Genomic DNA, 19,504 nt, shown 5'->3' with positions numbered 1-19,504 from the left:
CCTGTCTAGCACTGACTCATTTGACTTGGCTCGAATTGAATGTACATTATAGTAATTGGTAATGTCTCTTTTTTGTTAATTGAATCTGTACTTAAGATATGAATTGTCGCGGTGAAAATGAGGTTGAATTCCAGTGTCAGCTTGTCATTATTAGGCTGTACTATATGTAAAGCTCAAATAGTAATTTGCCAAACAGAACAGTCAAAAAATATTTTCACGGGGTGTCCGGGTAACGTAGTGGTAGCATTGCGGTCTATTCCGTTGCCTACCACCACGGGGATCGCCTGTTCGAGTACCCATGTTACCTACAACTTGGTTGGGCGTCCCTACAGACATAATTGGCCATGTCTGCGCGTAGGAAGCCGGATGTGGGTATGTGTCCTGGTCACCGCACTAGTGCCTCCTCTGGTCGGTCGGGGCGCCTGTTCAGGGGGGAGGGGGAACTGGGGGGGCGGGTAGCATGATCCTCCCGCGTGCTACGTCCCCTGGTGAAACTCCTCACTGTCAGGTGAAAAGAAGCGGCTGGTGACTCCACATGCATCGGAGGAGGCATGTGGTAGTCTGCAGCCCTCCTCAAATCAGCAGAGAGGGTGGAGCAGCGACCGGGATGTCTCGGAAGAGTGAGGTAATTGGCTGAATACAATTGGGGAGAAAAAGGGGGGAGCCCCCCTGCCAAAAAAAAAAGTATTCTCACTAATCTAAAATTTATGGAGCTGGCTGTACTAAAACGAATATAAATAAGACTCAACAAATTATGGCCTCCTTGCACAACCCTGTTTAAAAAAAAAAATCCTAGAAATGCCCATGTTGACCAAAACCCTCCTGTGTGATTTTTCAAATAATTATCGGTCTTAAAATTCTTATTATTTGACCTTAAAAGGGTCTCAAAAAGCATTCAATTTAACTCTGTTCAACCTGCAGACACTCTGGTTGAAGGCTATAGGATGAAGCTGATGGACTCTGTGGTGAGAGAGTGTCATCTGTGTTAGCAAAAGAGCTTGCAAGGGATCCTCCCTGTTTGTTTCTCTGTAGTAAATCAAAGCATGGCACATCTGTCCCATATCTCCAAACATCAGGGTTTTTTTTTTTTAACTCCAGCTGGTTCCTGCTTGTATATCTTCCTCCCGGCGCTTCATCACGAAATATTGCTGTGACACCAACATTCACTGTCCATCTGTGAGCATCTCTATTAAGTTAGATTTTAGTCCCTCCTTCTTCCCTTCCCACTCTTCTTTATTCTATATCACTTTTTAGTGTCATCCCCGCTGGACCTGGCACCAAGAGATGTCCGTAAACACCTTCTTTCTGTTTATTATGGTGTCATATCTTGTTATATTGCCTTCTCATTTTTTATCATCCAGTTAGCGGTGCTATTAGCATTGCCCGTAATCTCTGCTCATATGTTTATTATGCCATTAGTATTGGTTCTGCTGTGCACCTCGGCTGTGTCATCGTGAAGAACGAGCAGTGCAGTGTCTTCTTCTGTTATAATCAGCAGCCGTCTGATCAGCACTGCGTCATCGACAAATGATGCAGGCAAACCAACAGCACTGTAATTAAGGCTATCTCCAGGATGTTGCCTGTTTGCCATATTAGACCACCTGGATGATTACACTTGTAATTATTAGCATGTTAATCACAGAGAATGTTACACAATATCTACTTACATACGCAAAACTGCCATGTTTAAGAATCCGACCGAGGTTGATCACATTGAACTGTTTGGTAATGTAAAGTATAATATCAAACCAAAGCTAGTTTTTGAATAACACTCCCTTCAATATTTCTGGCCCCATTTTTTGAGAAATTTTAGCTAAGATTCTTATTATTATTCATTTAGACAACAAAATTGCGTAACACAATATGTTAATATCCAAACTTCATCCTGATACAATACCATTGAAAAAGGATAAATATGGGCGTCTGGGTGGCGTGGCGGTATATTCCATTGCCTACCAACACGGGGTTCGCCAGTTCGAATCCCCGTGTTACCTGCGGATTGGTCGGGCATCCCTACAGACACAATTGGCTGTGTCTGCGGGTAGGAAGCTGGATGTGAGTATGTGTCCTGATTGCTGCACTAGCGCCTCCTCTGGTCAGTCGGGGTGCCTGTTCAGGGGGGAGTGGGAACTGGGGGGAATAGTGTGATTCTCCCACATCATACGTCCCCCTGGTGAAACTCCTCACTGTGAAAAGAAGCGGCTGGCAACTCCACATGTATCGGAGGAGGCATGTGGTCATCTGCAGGCCTTCCCGGATTGGCAGAGGGGTGGAGCAGCGACCGGGACAGCTCGGAAGAGTGGGGTAATTGGCCAAGTACAATTGAGGAGAAAAAGGGAGAAAAAAAAGAAAGGATAAATGATAACAGAACTATGAGGACATCCGCACACTGAAAAGTGAAACTCCCAAGTACTTATTCAATGCTACGTTTTGGTCACATCGCCCTTTAGGCATCCATTGACATATCCGATGACGTCTGAATTTCACCTCGATACAATATTGTTGAAAGACGATGAATATTGAATAATTACCCAGCCCTTCCAGCTGGTAGCACAGTGGATTGTTATGAGGTTTGTTGTGATTGACAGCTATGAGTGTGCTCACCATCTCTACCCCCACCCCCCCCCCCAGCAGCGTAAACCCACCATCCCCAATGACCTCAGGCGCTCGGGCAAGATGAAAGACACTCTCCAGACTCCTGGACCTGGAAGGGTGGGCCCCCGGCCTCATGGAGGTGAGTTGTCATTAAGTGATTCTATGACTTTAATACAGTGCATCTGGAAAGTATTCACACCCCTTCACTTTCCCCACATTTTGTTATGTTACAGCCTTATTCCAAAATGGATTACATTCCTTTTTTTTCTCATCAATCTACACACAATACCCCATAATGACAAAGTGAAAACGGTTTTGTAGAAATGTTTGCAAATTTATTAAAAATAAAAAACTGAAATATTGCATGTACATAAGTATTCACACCCTTTGCTATGACACTCAAAATTGAGCTCAGGTTCATCCTGTTTCCACTGATCATCCTTGAGATGTTTCTACATCTTGATTGGAGTCCACCCGTAGTAAATTCAATTGATTGGACATGATTTGGAAAGGCACACACCTGTCTATATAAGGTCCCACTGTTCACAGTGCATGTCAGAGCAGAAACCAAGCCATGAAGTCAAAGGAATTGTCTGTGGACCTCCGAGACAGGATTGTATCGAGGCACAGATCTGGGGAAGGGTACAAAATTTTTTCTACAGCTTTGAAGGTCCCGAAGAGCACAGTGGTCTCCATCATTCGTAAATGGAAGAAGTTTGGATCCACCAGGACTCTTCCTGGAGCTGGCCGCCCAGCCAAACTGAGCAATCAGGGGAGAAGGGCCTTGGTCAGAGAGGTGACCAAGAACCCGATGGTCACTCTGACAGAGCTCCAGCGTTCCTCTGTGGAGATGGGAGAACCTTCCAGAAGGACAACCATCTATGCAGCACTCCACCAATCAGGCCTTTATGGTAGAGTGGCCAGACGGAAGCCTCTGCTCAGTAAAAGGCACATGACAGCTCGCTTGGAGTTTGCCAGAAAGCACCTAAAGGACTCTCAGACCATGAGAAACAAGATTCTCTGGTCTGATGAAACCAAGATCGAACTCTGGCCTGAATGCCAAACGTCACGTCTGGAGGAAACCAGGCACCTCTCATCACCTTGCTAATATCATCCCTACAGTGAAGCATGGTGGTGGCAGCATCATGCTGTGGGGATGTTTTTCAGCGGCAGGAATTGGGAGACTAGTCAGGATCGAGGGAAAGATGAATGGAGCAAAGTACAGAGAGATCCTTGATGAAAACCTACTCCAGAGCGCTCAGGACCTCAGACTGGGGCGAAGGTTTACCTTTCAACACGACAACAACCCTAAGCACACAGCCAAAGCAACGAAGGAGTGGCTTCGGGACAAGTCTGTGAATGTCCTTGAGTGGCCCAGCCAGAGCCCAGACTTGAACCCCATTGAACATCTCTGGAAAGACCTGAAAATAGCTGTGCAGCGACGCTCCCCATCTAACCTTACAGAGCTCGAGAGGATCTGCAGAGAAGAATGGGAGAAATACCCCAAATATAGGTGTGCCAAGCTTATAGCTTAATACCCAAGAAGACTTGAGGCTGTAATCGCTGCCAAGGGTGCCTCAACCAAGTACTGAATAAGGGTGTGAATACTTATGTACATGCAATATTTCAGTTTTTTATTTCTAATAAATTTACAAAATTTCTACAAAACCTTTTTCGCTTTGTCATTATGGGGTATTGTGTGTAGATTGATGAGAAAAAAAAGGAATTTAATCCATTTTGGAATAAGGCTGTAACATAAGAAAATGTGAGGAAAGTGAAGGGGTGTACTTTCCGGATGCACTGTATATAAATAGCTAATTTAGTGGCGGGGCTACTGTGAAAGGGGAGTAAAGGGTTGGGTAGCTTGTAAGAGAAACTCACATGACTTGGGGGGGAAAAATCCCCAGCTGTAATAGGAGAAATGCATTTGGGTTTCCAGAGTTTCCAGATTGACCAACCCGGATTAGTGCTGCCAGGAAACGCGTGATTGGCATTCCTGAGCGGCAGATGGGATTTGGCTTGTTTGGAACGGGCTGATTGACATTCCCTGGCAGTTGAGCCAAGGAGTCTTATTTGGTCGGAAATATGAAACTGAATTCTTGATCAGATTCTGACACAGCTCCATCCGAGGGCCTCATCCCTGCTTAAAGATGGCTCTGCCATGTCATGCAAGTGTGGAGGTGAAGAGCTGTCTCCACCGTTCCGCTGGCTTTTGCTTTCACTCGTGTTGATATCTTCATTGAGTTATTCTTTATGCTGCATAGTTGTTTGTATACAGTGCTTGTCACGCGGATGCAAAACAGGTGGAGATGAATGGGGATGCGTGCTTGCTTGATAGATCTGTGCCACTCCTCCAGGTGGAACCAGCTATTTTCGCAGGAGTCGGATGACTTCCCATAAAACATTGAGGTGTTTGTCTGAGTCTGCAGTTACAGTACTTATTGGAAGGCTTTTTACCTTTATTTATTTATTGCATCAATAAGCTCAAAGTACTACAACTCCCACACAGATTTACACACCGCTGAAATCCACACGGTTCCACATAATAAATCAAAACTAAAGCCTTCCAAACTATTCATGAGATCAGAGGACCTGTGGCTGCGTTTCACATATTGTGGACAAATAACAAAATTTAAGGTAATAATTGACTTACACACCAGCCTAGGTAGTACACAGACTGCTTTATATATTATTAGCCCATGCTGATGAGAGTAAATTTGAACAAAGATGTGAACGTAACATCAGCTAAAAGGATTTTTTTCTTAACAACAATACAAGCACTCGTTGTACATGAATGTTTATATTGTTGTTAAGAAAAAATCGTTAGATTTTGATGTAGTTTTTTTTTTTTTTAACTTTTTTGTTTATTTGATTTATTTTACTTGCACACACAGTTGGACAGTCCTTAAATGGGATAGTGGAGAGCAGCATAGGACCTCATATCATAGCATGTCCCTGGGTGATGAAACACACGTGCATGGTCAGCAGCACAGAGGCGCTGATCATCGGTCATAAAACACTTGTTGTTTCTGCTGTTATCAGCAGAAATCATGTTACGCTATACCCAACAGATTTCTTACTCTTAGCAGTTTGTTCATAGGGTCTCTGAGGCATATTGCGACCACTTGGAGAGCAATATCCCACTCTTTGTCTCCTCTGCTTGCACCAACTACACCGTACAAACCATGTCAGTTCAGATAGTACACACTTGTCTTCCTGCTTTTTGTCCAGTTTTAGCTGTGGAAAACCAGCTGCAGTTTACATGGAATTCATTAGCTTCTAGTGGTAATTTGAACATGATGTGAGGAAATACCCATTTAGAGGAATTGCATGATATTATATATACTGCTTTTGCTGCATATGTGTCTCTGTACATGGTTGTAGTGGGTGAATTCAGAGAGAACAAACATATAAGAAAGTTCTTCGGGGCGTCCGGGTGGCGTGGCGGTCTATTCTGTTGCCTATCAACACGGGGATCATCGAATCCCCGTGTTACTTCCGGCTTGGTCGGGCGTCCCTACAGACACAATTGGCCGTGTCTGCGGGTGGGAAGCCGGATGTGGGTATTTGTCCTGGTCGTTGCACTAGCGCCTCCTCTGGTCAGTTGGGGCGCTTGTTCAGGGGGGAGGGGGAACTGGGGGAAATAGCGTGATTCTCCCACGTGCCACTTCCCCCTGGCAAAACGGCACACTGTCAGGTGAAAAAAAGCGGCTGGCGACTCGACATGTATTGAAGGAGGCATGTGGTAGTCTACAGCCCTCCCTGGATCAGCAGAGGAGGTGGAACAGCGACCAGGACAGCTCGGAAGAGTGGGGTAATTGGCCGGATACAATTGGGGAGAAAAAAGGGGGGAAAGTCCAAAAAGAAAAAAAGAAAGTTCTTATTTCCTCTATCTTTCTTTTTTCCAGCTTAGTATGCCAGTGTTCAGTATTGACCCTGCTTTTCTGTAAAGCACCAAATACCAATAGGATGGCCTGTACCTGCTCATTGAATTTTACCACCACATGACAGAGTTAAATGTCTTCTGATCTTCCATAAAGAGAGGTGACCCCCCCCCAAAAAAAGCAAAACATGATTGACATTGGACAGTGTAGCTGGGGTTACATCCAACACTGGCACAGTGGTATCTGCAAAACAGACGTGACATCACCGGTAAAACCTGCAGTGCGCAAAGCCAAATGAAATACACATACGCCTCTGTAGTGACCTCATCTGAATGTAAGAGCTGCTTACATATGCGTGATTCTTGCAGGGTAGCCATCTGTAAGTGTTCCCGGCCATAGAACGGTAAGACCAGGGGGATGCAGCGGTCCAGAGTTTTCATCTCAGCAAGGGTTAACATGTGTGAGATTGTTGGAACCGCACCGGTTTGCTCATTGGGTATTCATGCTCCCCAGCTGCCAAGCACAGGGTGAGTGTTTGGCTGGGATCCTGCCATATGTGTATAGCACGCTCACTCAACCCTTTCATGACACACACAAACTCACAAACAATTTTACTAAATGAAGTGTTAAGCGGCAAGTCAAATTCGACACAGGGCGGTGTCCAATTTGGTCGGCACATTCTCGTGTACACCCTCTTTTAAAAACAAGGCTAGCTCTGACTGAGCTGTAGCAGGCAGACAGTTTTCAAGGCGGAGTGAAGCAATGAGGTAATTCCCCCCATGAAGATATTAATCTTTCAACCCCGGCCCCCCTTTTTTGATGTTTTCCGAGTCTTTGAATAGCAGGTTGTGAAACGGCATGGCAGCTCCGGTGGCTGGCTTTTTTAATCGGAAGTTGCACCGTGAAGGGCAAACTGAGGATTGCTGCAACAGGTCAGTTTTCTACCCGTGGTGTCACTGCCCCAGATACCCCGTCACCAAACACCCTGACCCTGTCACCTTGGCGTTCGGGAGGGAGCGCACACTCACCAGTTCAGCATGCGGCGAAAGACCAATTATCGGGAATCGCAGCCGAGAGTCCGGTTGCTTGCGTACCAAAGGTCCATCTCTGAGCTGACATTAGTGTCCAAAATTAGAAGACGGAAAGACAGAGGACCGCTGGTCACGCAGCGCAAAAACAAGACACCCCCCCACCACCCGCACCAACACCACCTTCCTACGGTGCATCATTCTGGTTCAGAGGAAGAAGTTAATAGCACAGAGTAGGGAGTTTTCAAAGCCTCCAAGTGAAATAGATCAGAAATAAAGATCAAACGGGGTGCAGCCTGTTCTCAATCTTGTTCAGTAGATGGTTTGATAGTTGGAGGCTTGGCTGGTGGTAATTCCTCAGGGTGAAGAAGAAGGGAAAGAAATGCCCACTGAGAGTTAGAAATCTTTTTATTTTCACTGCTGTTGCATTTCAGTGTCACTAAGCGATATTTTCATTGAAGAAGACTGAAAATGTAAGTGTCACAGATTTTGTCGATTCATTCAAGTCCTTTTGTCTTTCTTATTATTCTGTGTTGCTTGTTCCATCTTGTGGTACATCTGTTAGTTAAGCATATGTGGTATTCTTGCATTTAAGAACACTTAATCATTTAGGAGCTATAACCTAATTCTAGCGGTGGCATTTGTTTAAAAACTCACCTCACAAGCAAGTACACTTGCGACTTGATGAGAAGTCAGAAAGAGTGAAACACAAACACAAGTGTTTTACAGACTGCAGGCCCCACCGCTGCATCGTCATCAGACGGCTGCAAGCTGGGTTTGGAATTCTGTAATTCTGCAGCCAACGCCTGCCTTCTCACTCCTTCTCCCCAGTGACTTTTTCTTCCTCACTCTGGGTAGGAAACAATTACAAATCTGTTTTTCGGAGTTTGTGTGGGCGGTTCCTTATTGGACCCGATCTAGAGATCTGCCCCTCAGTAGAGGTCTAGTTTCCAGCCCTCACAAACCACACTGTCTTTGTGGACTCACTTGCCCTTTCTGCTCTCTCTCTCTCTCTCTCTCTCTCTCTCTCTCTCTCTCTCTCTCTCTCTCTCTCTCTCTCTCTCTCTCTCTCTCTCTCTCCCTCTCTCTCCCTCCCTCCCTCCCTCCCTCTAGACAAGTCGCATCTCAGCCAGGACCAGGGAGCAGGTGTACCGGAGCAGTTCACCGGCCTTCTTCACGGGTCCTCCCCTGTTTTTGACTGCCGTGAGGAACCCTTCAGACTACCAGGTGCGCTGCCAGCTGGTCAAAGCCACCTAGAGACGAAAACACCTACCAAAGCGAAAGAGCCTACGGCAGTGGTGGCAGCGGCGGCAGCAGCACCACTACCTCCCCATTCGAAGATGGCTGCCATTCTGACAGACTGTGATCCCAAAGCAATTTATGCCACTGTGAGCAAGGAGCCCAGGGGCTCCGGGGCTGGGTTGGTGCCTGCTGGCAGGATGCGCCCCCCCGGCGACCTGAAACTGGCCCGCAGCCTCTCTAAATCAGACTCCGATCTGCTCGTGTCACCACCTAGTGAGGAGGAAGGAGGTTTAGGAAGCCGCAGTGAGTCTGTCTCCAACTGTAGCACCGGCAAGAAGAGGCTGGAGAAGAGTCCCTCTTTCACCTCAGAATGGGATGAGGTAAGAATTACAACTGGCAAACACCAACTATATGATGCTGATTAACAATTTTTGTTCCAATTGTGCAATGTAGAAAAATAATAAGATTGCAAATATCTCATCAAACAACCTCCATTCATGAAAATTAAGAAGGAAGGAAAACATGAAAAAGACATGAAATACAACAGATGTGTCACAGAACCCTATTTCAGTGAATTGAAAAACATTGCATCCAAATTCACAGATAGGGTTTCCCCAATCTTTTATAAAATAGTGGTTTGTGCAAAAAAGTGACTTGTCATGTTGCCCAAATAAAAAGCTGTAGGATGATCATGTTAAGTATTAACAGAATTTGCAGACATTGGACATTTGAGGTTCCTTTGTCCATAAATTAAAATCAGATTATGATGAGAGAGCGATGTGTCAAAAGTCCTTAGTAGGAACTCTATCTGGTAGCCCTGTTATTTACCTAAGACTAACATGTACAATATTTGTCTCAAGAAGCCACTTAATATTTGAATAAAGTAGACCTGCAACCAACAATTATCTAATTATCGATTAATCTGCCAATTATTCTTGCGATTAATCTATTAATCATTTAATGTAAAAGTCAAAACTGATAACAACTGCCCATTGCAAGTTCCCAGAGCCCTAAATAATGTCTTATAACAGTTTACTTTGTCTGACCAGCAGCCAAAAACCCTGAAGTAGTCATTTTATAATTATATGAATCAGAGAAAGGAAAGCAAATGTTTGCTTTTTGTGAGTCTATAGCAAATCAGTGTGCATTTTTACTTGACAAATGGCTAAATCCAGTCCTTGTATAACCAAATTGAGAGCTGTGTCCGTATTCTCAGCACCAAGTCAAACACGTTTTCGGTGGGTGTCGGACTCCACCAAGGTTGTCCCTTGTGTCCGATTCTGTTTGTGATATTCATGGACAGGAACTCGAGGCGCAGCTGAGGTGAGGAGTGTGTCCGTTTTGGGATCCTCAGAATTTCCTCTCTGCTCTTCGCAGATGATGTGGCTTTGTTGGCTTCATCAGAACGCGACCTCCAGCATGCACTGGGGCGGTTTGCAGCTGAGTGTGAAATGGCTGGGATGAGAGTCAGCACCTCCCAAGTCTGAGGCCATGGTTCTCTATCGGAAAATGGTGGATTCCTCCCTCCGGGTTGGGGATGAGTTGTTGCCTCAAGTGAAGGAGTTCGAGTATCTCGGGGTCTTGTTCGCAAGTGAGGGTAGGATGGAGCGGGAGATTGACAGGCGGATTGGTGCAGCATCAGCAGTAATGCGGACATTGTACCGCACCGTTGTGGTGAAGAGGGAGCTGAGCCAGAAGGCAAAGCTCTCAATTTACCAGTCAATCTTCGTTCCACCCCTCACCTATGGTCATGAGCTTTTGGTAGTGACTGAAAGGGTGAGATCGCGGATACAAGCGGCTAAAAAGAGTTTCCTTCGTAGGGTGTCAGGGCTCAGCCTTAGAGATGGGGTGAGGAGCTCGGACATCCCGAGGGAGCTCGGGGTAGAGCCGCTGCTCCTTCGCATCGAAAGGAGCCAGTTGAGATGGTTCGGGCATCTGATTAGGATGCCTCTGGGCACCTTCCTTTGGAGGTTTACTGGGCATGGCCAACTGGAAGGAGACCCCGGGGTAGACCCAGAACTCGCTGGAGGGACTACATGTCCAATCTGGCCTGGGAACGCCTTGCGATCCCCCAGGAGATGCTGGAGGGCGTTGCCGGGGAGAGGGACGTCTGGAGTGCCCTACTTAGCTTGCTGCCACCGCAACCCGACCGCGGAGAAGCGGCCGAAGATGAATGAAAATGGCTAAATCTATTGATCAAATAATAATTTCATCACTAACTAAATGTCTTTTTGCCTAGCAGTGTTCAGTCAGGGTGGGGAACTTGGCCTTTTTGTGTTCCTTTTTGTACTGGACATTTCTCCATAACCCTTCTACTGAAATATGAACTTGGTGGTACTTGGCTGAATTTTCATTTTCCCAATTCTGTCAGTACTTGTTATCATGGATGACATTCTTAACTAAACTTATCTCACTATTCAGTGTTATAATTCTTTATCTGGGAAGGAAATAAAGAGCGGGGCAGCACTGTAGAGAGGATGAGATTAGAGAGGACAAGATGGGGGGTAAAGCCAAGCGAGGAGCAGAAAGAGTAGAAGAGGGGAGACAAAGGATTGGAAATTGAGATGTGGGGAGTGAGACTCAGCTGCAGCTCTATCCTCCCTGCAGGACCAGGCTCCTCTAGTTACTACACACACACACACACACACACACACACACACACATCTTTCCCTCTACAAGCTCATGGCAGTGTGCCAACTGAGGCAAATGACTTATGTAGAAAATTTCTTTTTCTGATCCTTCAATGTCTTTTTTTTACCATTTAAGTCTGTCAGACTTTAATTAGAGCATCTATGACACACATGGTGAATGCCATGCAGAGGCCACACCGATGGTAATGCTCAGGTTCAGATTTATTAACATTGCCACATGAAATATCCACATGGACGTCACATGTCAAAGATAAATGTGTTATAGTGGATGAGTAATAAAGACAATCCAGAAAAGCGTGCAGTAGTTGACATTTGTGACAAATGTGTAGCAACACTACAGGACAGAGACAGTCAAACGAAGCAATAATGTATTGGTAGGCATAGTGTAATGAAAATGTAATTGGGGGAAAAAAACGTTCAAACCATTGTACAAAGCTCCAAGCTTGTTTTCAGGTTCATCTGTCCTCATCCTTTAACAATAGCGAGAACAGATTTTAGGGTTTTCAAAATAAAATTGCTGCCTCGCTGTTTTCCAATAACAATCTTTTCATCGTTAAGAGGGTTAATGATTTTGGCATTATGAGTTATCCTGTATATCCAGAGCAGTTGTGCAGGCCATTCGGTATTCTCTCACGGTTGTTTTTTGTTGATGTTATGCTCGTTTTGACCATCATCCATCGTATCCTTATCACTCAGTGAAGACCTTGCCTGTACAATTGGCTGCAGCTCCAGAAACCCTCCCTTCCTTTGTGCAGCCCGGTCCAAGATCTTGCTGCAGAATTACACGTTGCAGTCATACCAGACCATCTAGGACTCAGATAGCACTGTGGTCCACAGACAAGAGATCAGGCAGCTGCCCGCTGTTGCTTTTCACGACCCTCTCAGAACGGCCACACTAAGTTATGATAATGGTAGTAATGGGGTCGATAATTCGGCCGGTCGTAGTGCATATGCAAGGTGTTCATGGCTGAAGATCTGACCTTCACTGTCCTGCTCAGCTGCACACTCCTTCTGTTCTGCCACGCTAACCTGGTCGATAGAGCTGGGGGGCATTTTAAGAGGTAAAATCATGGGGTATGACTAGGGCCCCGAGCCAGGCCATAGTTAAAGAGATGGTGGTTGAAAGAGCTATCAGCATGACGGCAAATGAACTTGTATTTCGTGTTCTCGGTAGAAATCTCCCATGCCAGCATTCTTCACTTGTTTACTCACCGTCAATGGGATACAGACCAGGAACAAGAGGGAGGGCAGGCCTATTAAAGAAAAAAACCAACTCAAGAGACCTCTAAAGCTTGAAATAAAATTTAAACATATCGTAAGTATGACTAATTTTTCTCTTAAGTTTGGCTCTAAAGTCAGGGTAACCTTTTCCATGTAATTTTATATTTGCAGTCACTACAAAAATTTTTTGATGGCAGTTAATTTCAGCATTGCCAGTGCAAATATCAACAACATAACTTTAGTTTATAGCCATTGTCAAGTCTGGGAACACTGGCTTCAAATTAGGAGTATTGTTTCTGATATCACTTAAGTAATGATCCAAGTTAATATAGAGATTGACCTTCACTGCCTCTTGGTGAGCAATGAGAACTCTGAGTTGGTGAACTTAATCCCATTATACTTTGCAGTTCTACAAATGGTAAATAATGGAATAGCGGGCATTTGGGTAGCGTAGCGGTCTATTCCGTTGCCAACCAACACAGGACTCGCCAGTTCAATCCCTGTGTTACCTCTGGCCTGGTCGGGCGTCCCTACAGACACAATTGGCTGTGTCTGCGGGTGGGAAGCCGGATGTGGGTATGTGTCCTGGTCGCCGCACTAGCGCCTCCTCTGGTCGGTCGGGGCGCCTGTTCAGCAGGGAGGGGGAACTGGGGGGAATAGCGTGATCCTCCCACACGTTACGCCCCCCTGGTGAAACTCCTTACTGTCAGGTGAAAAGAAGCGGCTGGCGACTCCACATGTATCAGAGGAGGCATATAGTAGTCTGCAGCCCTCCCCGGAGCGGCAGAAGGGGTGGCACAGCGACCGGCACGGCTCAGAAGAGTGGTGTAATTGGCTGGGTACAACTGGGGAGAAAAAGGAGTGGGGGGGAAATCCAAAGGGAAAAAAAAAGATAACTCACTACGGTAACATAGTGGGCACCAGGGGTGGAAATTAACTTTTTTGTCCACCTGCCACTGTGGCTGGTGGATTCCAAAATCTACCAGCCACTCAATTTTTTTACCAGCCACTTTCTTGTTTTAACCGGCAGTGTGTAACTGCATGTGAAAAATAATAAAACAAGATCTACAATATTCAAGCAATAGGCTATTTTAAATAGTTAAACTCTTAAAATACTATTTTCAAAATCTAGTTTACTCTTCTATGGTTTTCAAAATTGTGTACACTACCTTTAAAACATTTAACATATTTGTCAAAAAATAACCAGTGTATCAGTGCCACCAAAATTCCCTTTAATATTACATAAACCAAGACTGTAACAAGTAGAAGGAATTGTGTCAGTATGGGTCTTAATTCAACACTTAATCTAATGTTAGTAAATGACGATTTACTTGCTAACTACACGTAACGTTAGCTAGCTAATGACATTACATGACAGCTATATTCTGACCTTAATTCAACACTTAATCTAACGTTAGTGAATAGATTTTTAAAAAATTACGATTTACTTGCATTGCCACACGTAATCTGTAAATGGCCTTCCTTTTTTGGCGATTGCGTGGGCATTTCTAAACAGTAGGCTCATCTTCTCCAACTGGGACGTGTTCATGGCAGCGGTATCCTGCGGGGTCGATTTTCCCTGTACTATCTTTATTACATGGATGTGGCATTTGGATGATTCATGGTCTTTTATGGCTTCTAATTTTAGGTTTTTAGTCCCAATAATGAAACTGTTAGCTTTCTTGTTGGCATCCAAAGCGTGTTGACGACATACCGAACAGAACATTGTCTGGCTTGTCTCCTCGTAAACTAACCAATCACGGGACTCTCTGTCTCCGTTGTCAGTTATTCTCCACTTCTCATTAAAAAAACGTTTTCGTTTCGTCTTCGCCTCTTTAACCTGTGTCTCCTCCTGGGATGTTTTCTCTGCAGACCTCTTAACCCCTGCTATGTAACGCCACATTGTGTTTTCTGGCTCTCTCCTCCTTCCTCGAAAGTGTCTGTGTGAATTAGCAGACTCGCAAGACAAGCGTCCCTATGCTCTGCCTCTGATTGGCTAACCAACGATGGCACAAGTACTAGCCAATCAGAGGCAGAGTAGGGCGGATCATAGGGGGGAAAATAAGGCAGATTCGCGATTCAGTATGTCACAAATTGCTACTTTTCTTTACCCGCCACCGTGGCTGGTAGGTTGAGCAAATTCACCCGCCAATACGCAAATCCACCCGCATTTGGCATGTAGCGGGTGCTAATTTCCATCCCTGGTGGGCACATTTGTCAGTTCCTGCCATTACACCAGCATTGCACCATTGACAGACATGAATATTAACCAGCAAGTTTTCTGATGCTGTAACAGCTTGATCATGATATGTCTCCTTGTTCTGGTTGTTTTACTACATGGTGTTCTGTTCATCTTTTGGTATTATAGGACAAAATTGCACTGTTGTGACAAACCTGCTCCCTAGACATTGCTATCCCTCTGCAGAGCGTTCTGCCCAAATGGGTTAATAAGGTCACTAGAACAGGACAGCTTGTGTGCTTGAATCTTTAATTCCCCTTTAAGATATTCTGGTAGCCTGGGGGAGGAAGGCAACATGCACCAACCACACTGTATTTTCTCATTTACTACCTGTATTTTCTAAATTTCTAATTTTGGTAAACACTTTGCATCCTTATATATTGTACATAAGATATGCATGAGATATGTGATCTCTCTAAGAGATTCAGCAGGTGTGACACTACTATAACTTATTGGAGCCTGGTAGTCTTCCCCTATGGCCACTGCCCTGCAGATACTCCGGTGTCTTCTCTCTGGTGATACCCCACAGATCAGCTAACTAGACTGGGCTTAATTATTGATCTACACTGCTCAAAAAAATAAAGGGAACACCTAAAAACACAATATAGACCTCGATGAATGAAATATTTCAGCTGAAAATCTTTATTTATTAGACAGAGGAATGTGTTTAGAGCAAAATAACCTAAGAATGATCAATGGAAATCAAAATCATTAGCCCATTAAGGTCTGGATTCAGAATCATACTCAAAATCAAAGTGGAAAATGAGAACATAGGCTGATCCAACTTCTTTGGAAATTCTTCAAGATGATTCAAAATGAGGCTCAGTAGTGTGTGTGGCCTCCACGTGCCTGTATGCACTCCCTACAATGTCTGGGCATGCTCCTGATGAGACGACGGATGGTCTCCTGAGGGATCTCCTCCCAGACCTGGATCAGGGCATCGGTCAACTCCTGGACAGTCTGTGGTGCGACATCGCGTTGGCGGATGGTACGAGACATGATGTCCCAGAGGTGCTCGATTGGATTCAGGTCTGGGGAACGTGCAGGCCAGTCCATAGCATCAATGCCCTCGACATACAGGAACTGCTGACACACTCTGGCCACATGAGGACGAGCATTGTCATGCATGAGCAGGAACCCAGGGCCCACTGCACCAGCATATGGTCTGACAATGGGTCTGAGGATCTCATCCCTGTACCTAATGACAGTCATGGTACCTCTGGCTAGCACGTAGAGGTCTGTGCGGCCCTCCAAGGATATGCCTCCCCAGACCATCACTGACCCACCGCCAAGCCGGTCATGCTGGAGGATGTTGCAGGCAGCAGAACGTTCTCCACAGCGTCTCCAGACTCTCTCACGTCTGTCACATGTGTTCAGTGTGAACCTGCTCTCATCTGTGAAGAGCACAGGGCGCCAATGGCGAATCTGCCAACCAAGATGTTCTCTGGCAAAGGTCAATCGGGCTGCACGGTGTTGGGCTGTGAGCACAGGCCCCAATTGTGGACGTCGGGCCCTCATACCATCCTCATGCATTCTGTTTCTCACTGTTTGAGCAGAAACCTGCACATTAGTGGCCTGTTGAAGGTTGTTTTGTAGGGCTCCGGCAGTGCTCCTCCTGTTCCTCCTTGCACAAAGGACCAGATAGCGGTCCTGCTGTGGGGTTGTTGTCCTCCTGCGGCCCCCTCACGTCTCCTGGTGTACTGGCCTGTCTCCTGGTACCTCCTCCATGCTCTGGACACTGTGCTGGGAGACACATCAAATCTTCTTGCCACAGCACGCATTGATGTGCCATCCTGGATGAGCTGCACTACCTGAGCAACTTCTGTAGGTTGCAGATACCGCCTCATGCCACCTCTAGTGGTGAGGGCACTAGCAAAATGAAAAACTAACCAAAGATCGGCCAGAAAAGATGAGGACAGGCAAGTGGTCTGTGGCCACCACCTGCAAATCCATTCCTTTTATAGGGGTTGTCTTGCAAATTGTCTAATTTCCACCTGGTGGAAATTAGACAATTTACCAACAGGTGAAATTGATTCACAAATCAGTGTTGCTTCCTAACTGGACAGGTTGATATCTCAAAAGTGTGATTGACTTGGAGCTACATTGCATTGCTTATGTGTTCCCTTTATTTTTTTGAGCAGTGTAGTTGCATAATGACGGGCTTTCATGGTGGAAGGGAAAAGAAGAAAGTTCCCCTTTTTCTCCAGTGGTAGTGTTCCCTCCCAAGTGGCTGAAGGCACTTGAAGAGTAGGTTGTGTTATGAGCCAATTAGAGGGCCTCCGACAAAAGAAAAGCAGATCCTCTTCATGCGGTGACCTCATTTGCTGTGCGAACCAGACTTGTGACTGTTACTGAGCAGAAACACGTACCCACCTTAAGTTCACATAAATACCTAACGGCTTCTTTGAAATCTTCAAGTTGGCTGCAAGCAAAGGGGCTCATTATTCAGTCTTCATTATTCATTTCCCCCCTAGGAGCTCATTTGATTTATAGCCAAATCAATCAGCCATTAAATAGAAATGTTTGGGCACAATTTGCATAATGCATTTAATATTATACATTTACATCTCTTCTTTTGGTCTGGCTATCAAGGATTGTTCAAGAGTAAATACATATCCAAATGTGTTGCTGAAATACATATAACCTGCAGGCTATCCTCTGCCTCTGGTAAATCCTATGTATGTATAGGTTCCCTGTCCTGCAAACTCCCCATCGGGCTGATGGGGAGTGTGTTTATATGTGCATGTGTGAAACGAGCTGGTATCTGCAGCGACAGCATCTCACAATGTCTGAACTGGCCCTGAGAGATACAGGGCTCATATGTTGAGACGGCTTGACAAGGCAGCCATGGCGAATGCTAATGCACTAATGCCAAGGTGCAATGAACAAGATAAAAATTATATTGCCGTTTAAAGACGCACAACACGAATTTGCAGGTCACACTGCATGTAGTGTGGAAATTCCTTATTCCAAGATATGATTCGTATTATGCATATTTAATGCTACTTGTTTAATGCATTTTTAGTAATGGTAAAATATTTCCATTGTCTCTAGATGTGGACTCGTCTAAACTAGATATTTATGTCAACAAGACATTTTCTTTGGTCAGTTCAAGAGCCTTGGTTAATGAAAATGAACTAAAAAGGCGTTTCGGGTGGCGTAGTGGCCTATTCCCTTGCCTAGCAACACAGGGATCGCCGGTTCGAGTCCCCATGTTACCTCCAACTTGGTCGGGTGTCCCTACAGACACAATTGGCTGGGTCTGCAGGTGGGAAGCCGGATGTGGGTATGTGTCCTGGTCGCTGCACTAGTGCCTCCTCTGGTCGGTCGGGGCGCCTGTTCAGGGGGGAGGGGGAACTGGAGGGAATAGTGTGATCCTCCCATGCGCTACGTCCCCCTGGCGAAACGCCTCACTGTCAGGTGGAAAGAAGTGGCTGGCGACTCCACACGTATTGGAGGAGGCATATGGTAGTCTGCAGCCCTCCCCGGATCGGCAGAGGGGTGGAGCAGCAACCGGGAAGTCTCGGAAGAGTGGGGTAATTAGACAGATACAACTTGGGGAGGGGGGGGAGAAAATGAACTATTTTTTAGTTCAAGTACTACTAATATATTAGCAGTACTTGAATAGGTATTCAGTAGCCTAAAAGTACTCAACTGAAGACAATCGGCTGGAGCCCTGAGCCTTTCTTTTCATTCTCTTAAAAGAGAAAATACCCGAGTCTGTGTGAGACAGGAACCACTGTGCAGCTGATGGAAAATGAATGAGAGTAACGCAAGGGAAATGTAGTTTGTAAAGTTTGATTGGTCTTAAACTTACACAGCTCTCTCTTGTATTTAAAACCCTTTTTCCACTGGCCAAAAAACTGCTAACGTCCAGCTTTGGTCAATGTAAAAAGGCAGATGTTAGCAGGTTTTTGGGGCCAGCGGGAAAAGGGTATAAGTTTGGGAATGTCCCCTGGAAATTGAAAATAGGACGATCTTGTTGTGCCCTCCCCCATTTGCACTCTGTCCTCCATGAGGCCCATAGTGTGTCCAGTGTCCTTTCTCCCGCTCTCTGCCGGTGCTGTGAGATAGAGACAGCAGGATGTATGGCAGCCACCTTGACTGTCACAGCTAGCTGCTCGGGAGCTTTCTACTGGGCCGTGTGATGGCACCTGGGTGACGGGTTCGAGGAAGTTAACCCGCTCCATCCAGCGCCCCCACACACACTCTTTACAAGCTTTTCCTTTTCTTTTCTTTTTTTTTTCTTTATTGTGTGTCTGGTCTGCAAGCGCTTCCTGTTCTCTCACTCTTGTCTCTTTCTATCATCCCTGCTCCCAGTCTTCAGACACATACCCTTGGATTCACTGCCTCTGTTTCGAGATGAGGAGATTTGACTTGCATGAGGTCTTGGCCTGTGTGTCTCTCCTTTTAAGAAGCTTTGTGCGCGTGTGTGTGTGTCTGTGTTTGTGTAAGAGAGCAAACGAGAGAAGGAGAGAGAGAGAGAGAAAGAGAGAAGGAGAGAGAGAGAGAGAGAGAGAGAGAGAGAGAGAGAGAGAGAGAGAGAGAGAGAGAGAGAGAGAGAGAGAGAGAGAGAGTTTTGTGTGGTTTGTGCATGTGTGCGCCTGTGTGTAAAGCACATGCTAATGCGGGTTGGTCTCGGTC

At 45.6% G+C, this 19,504-nt stretch overlaps 1 protein-coding gene across 1 annotated transcript in view; it reads left to right on the top strand.

Moving 5' to 3' along the window:
- LOC130106950 (ankyrin repeat and SAM domain-containing protein 1A-like) overlaps window positions 1-19,504 on the top strand; it is a 131,158-nt gene that overhangs the window by 61,806 nt on the left and 49,848 nt on the right. The window contains exons 13-14 of the mRNA XM_056273305.1: window positions 2,635-2,734; window positions 8,621-9,129. Of these exons, the coding sequence (XP_056129280.1) occupies window positions 2,635-2,734; window positions 8,621-9,129 (609 nt within the window). The remainder of the gene's footprint in view (window positions 1-2,634; window positions 2,735-8,620; window positions 9,130-19,504) is intronic.

Source organism: Lampris incognitus, chromosome 2 (genome assembly GCF_029633865.1).
Source record: "Lampris incognitus isolate fLamInc1 chromosome 2, fLamInc1.hap2, whole genome shotgun sequence".
NCBI lineage: Eukaryota > Metazoa > Chordata > Actinopteri > Lampriformes > Lampridae > Lampris > Lampris incognitus.
Note: the sequence above shows the minus strand (reverse complement) of the source record. Positions and strands in the feature narration are given on the sequence as shown.